At 52.6% G+C, this 3,755-nt stretch overlaps 1 protein-coding gene across 1 annotated transcript; it reads left to right on the top strand.

Moving 5' to 3' along the window:
• Positions 1 to 1,232: 1,232 nt before the first annotated feature.
• Positions 1,233 to 3,749, top strand: MPEG1 (macrophage expressed 1). The gene has a single exon (XM_006033405.3). It carries the CDS (start codon positions 1,331 to 1,333, stop codon positions 3,494 to 3,496), a length of 2,166 nt encoding a protein of 721 aa, XP_006033467.1. The 5' UTR covers positions 1,233 to 1,330; the 3' UTR covers positions 3,497 to 3,749.
• Positions 3,750 to 3,755: the final 6 nt, after the last annotated feature.

The raw sequence follows: 3,755 nt of genomic DNA on the forward strand, positions 1-3,755 counted from the left end.
ATGCGATGCTCCAGGCGCTTTTAATTAGCACAGCTCTCAGAGCTGCACTAATTAAAGTGTCCCCTGCCTCCCAGAGCAAAACTCCTGAGAGGTACCACATACTGTCACACCAAAATACTCAACATTTCCAGCTCCAAATCTGAGGAGGTTCCTATAGACATTCATAGAGTCTAAGAACCAACAGAGAATGCTTTATATGACTGCCAAAAATACTGTTGTAATGACACCAGAACTGGTCAGGAATTTATTATCAAAAAGGTGTTTCTAGCTGACCTCCAGCTACAAGAATCTTGGAGCTCTCTTCTGACTGGATGTTGGAGTCTGGTTTTCACAGTGTCTAGCAGGTTCATTACACTACCAAGTGTAGCACAACAGGCCCAGGACACCTGGAACACCACTGCAATACCCTTAGGAGGGCTTGATGAGCTAAGGTGCTGAGCACTTCTCAGTCCAGCTGCAGTTCAGACTCAACAGCACTTCTGAATAAAACAAAAAAGGCTAAGCTCTTCAAATTAGTTTGGCACTCAAAATTAGGTACTGATTTTGTTGTGTGTAGTTGACACTTAAAAGAGCATGATCTGCCCTTCCTGTCTCCCAGACATGAACTCTGCAACTTGCTACTGAACTGAAATGTTTGTTTAGGTTTGTGAGTCATTAAAAGGCAGGTTCTTCCTCTTGTGATTTTTTTTTCCCGTGGCTCCCCAGATTCAGTTCCACCTCTTCACAGACTATCAGAAATTTGACTGGAGCCAGGGCTAAAATGTAGTGCCAAGGATATACACAACTCCACTGTAAGAGTCAGTGGTCCCAAGTGGCAATGGCATGGCCCTTTGAAGGCCTTATTGGAACTGCAGGGTCAAGGGAGAGCACCTGTCACAGCTGAGAGGCACTGGCAGAGCTGAGAGAGCCCAGGGCTGGGATAGTAGGAGGCTGCATGCCAGGAGTTATGGGCCCTTGAGAGGTATGAATGGCCACTTCAAAATGGAGTAGCAGATGCAACTGTAGCTCCATACAAGGGTGCACTGAAGAAAGTTCATGCTGTCAAGGGTCTGCCTGCAGTCAGCATGTTCAGACCTCTCCTCCTCCAGAGCACAAAACTCACTTGCCAAAGAGCAAGCTCAGGCTCAGGGCAGCACCTTCATGTTCCCTCTCTTCCCGCATGCTGTCTGATTCATATCAATTCCCACTTCCTCTTTTCCTCTCCTTAATTTCATCACGAAAAGGAAGAACTCTCACACAGTTGTGCTAGGAGCAGCTGAATCACCAGATCATTTTTCTGGGTGTCTCCTCTCTGCTCAGACATCTGCATCTCTTTGGTATTGCTTCAATCATGAGCACGATTCTGGGGATTCTTCTCTCCTGGACGCTGGTGGCTTGCATAAAAGGGGCAGAGAAGCCTCCTAGACCAGCACCTGCAGCAGGGTTTCAGGACTGTAAGAAAGCCCTGAAGCTTCCTGGTCTGGAGGTCCTGCCTGGTGGGGGCTGGGACAACCTGAGGAACTTGGACATGGGGAGAGTGATCAACCTGGGCTACTCACTGTGCAGGACCACGGAGGACGGGTATTATATCATCCCAGATGAGGTCTTTACTATCCCTCGCAAGCAGAGCAACATGGAGATGAACTCGGAGATCATGGAGTCCTGGATGGATTACCAGAGCACCACCTCTGCCTCCATCAATGTGGAGCTCTCCCTTTTTTCCTCTGTCAATGGCAAGTTCTCCAGTGACTTCCGCAGGATGAAAACCCACCAGGTAAAGGACCGGGCTGTAACAACCAGGGTTCAAGTCAGGAACCTATTCTATACTGCCAAGTTTGACCCTGGGGCAGCCCTGGATGAAGGGTTCCAGAAGCAGCTGTTCACCATTGCCAGCCACTTGGAAAACAACCAGACCCGGATGGCTGACTTCCTGGCAGAGATCTTGGTACTGAACTATGGCACTCATGTCATAACCTCAGTGGATGCTGGAGCCAGCCTGGTGCAGGAAGATCAAATCAAGACCACCTTCTTCAAGGATAGTTTGTTTATGTGGAGTGCCATTACTGCCTCAGCACGGGCCTCCTTCCATGATGTTGTTGACTTCAAGGAGAGTGGATCGGTGGCAATGCAAGACAGCTTTACCAAGCAGTACCTGGCCAACCGCACCAATTCCAGGATAGAGAGTATTGGAGGCATCCCTTTTTACCCTGGTATCACGCTCAAGACCTGGCAAGCGGGCACAACCAACCAGCTGGTGGCTATTGACCGCTCTGGCCTGCCTTTACATTTCTTCATCAACCCATACTGTTTGCCAGGTCTACCCAACCCTACGGTGAAGAGGTTGGCCAGGAAGGTGGAATCAGCCATCCGCCGCTACTACACCTTCAACACCTACCCTGGTTGTACTGACCCATCCTCATCCAACTTCAACTTCCATGCCAATGCAGACGATGGCTCCTGTGAGGGAGCTGAGACCAACTTCACATTTGGTGGTGCCTACCAGGAGTGTGCCCAGCTTGAGGGCCCTGACACTGCGGTGCTGTGCCAGGGGCTGGAGCAGAAGAACCCACTCACTGGGGCATTCTCCTGTCCCGTGGGCTACACCCCAGTCCGACTGAGCACCCAGGAGCGGGAAGAAGGCTACAGCCATTTGGAGTGCCACAACAACTGTGTGCTGGGCTTTTGCTGCAAAAGAGTTTGTAGGGACGTGTTCTGGCTCTCCAAGGTGCAGTTCAGTGCCTACTGGTGTGCAAGAAGACAGGCCCTTGGGAACTCCGGATACCTCTTTGGTGGCCTGTTCAGCAGCAGGAGTGTCAACCCCCTAACTAATGCCCAGTCCTGTCCTTCTGGTTACATCCAGCTGAGACTCTTTGACCAGCTCAAACTGTGTGTCAGTACGGATTATGAAGCAGGGCTCCGGTACTCAGTGCCTTTTGGAGGGCTCTTCAGCTGTGAGATGGGGAACCCTCTGGCAGGAAACCACAAGGGAACGCTAGATGACCCCTATGTGAAGCGATGCCCAGCTGGATTCAGCCAGCACTTGGCACTGATCAGCGATGGGTGCCAGGTGGAGTTCTGCGTTCAGGCCAACCTCTTCACTGGTGGATCTCTGCCTCCTGCACGGCTACCTCCGTACACTCGCCCACCAGCCATGAGCCTGGTGGCCACTGACACTGTCCTGGTGACCAGTGGTGATGGGCAGCACTCCTGGATTAAGGATGCCCAGACCCAGCTCTGGCGACTGGGGGACCCATCTGAGGTACAGCACAACATAAAGCTGAGTGGGGGCTCAGGCAGGGGACTGGCAGGAGGGAAGGTGGCTGGCCTTACAGTAGCTATTACCACTGGCCTGGCTGGCCTCATTGCCCTGGCTGTCTATGGCACTAGGAGGTATAAGAAAAGAGGGTACTGCACGGTGGCGGAAGGGCAGGGCCTGATCCCAGAGAGAGCCGAGTATAGTGTGGAGGCTGAGCTGGGCAAGAGCTACCAACAGGATCCTGAGAGTGAAACAGCTTGAGTTTCCCCTCACCCTTTGCCCCTTGTTTTTAGCTGCTTCTAAAAGCTTTCTGCCACCCCAGGCAGAGCTGCAAGCTTCTTCCACCCATCCCCTTCTTCCCCAGCCACCCCTCCTGGCAGATCCCCCTCTGTGGTAGAGCTAAGCCCCTCCACCCTACTGCACAGAGCCACAGAATCACTGGCCTTCCCTTGCCCTCCACTAGGCAGAACCACAAGACACCCCCCCCCCCCCCCACCCCCCCCCCCCCCCCCCCCCCCGC

Source organism: Alligator sinensis, unplaced genomic scaffold, assembly GCF_000455745.1.
Source record: "Alligator sinensis unplaced genomic scaffold, ASM45574v1 scaffold998_1, whole genome shotgun sequence".
NCBI lineage: Eukaryota > Metazoa > Chordata > Crocodylia > Alligatoridae > Alligator > Alligator sinensis.

Excerpts from the sequence above, each read along its gene's own strand:
- MPEG1 (XM_006033405.3), top strand. The coding sequence starts at position 1,331 with ATGAGCACGATTCTGGGGATTCTTCTCTCCTGGACGCTGGTGGCTTGC.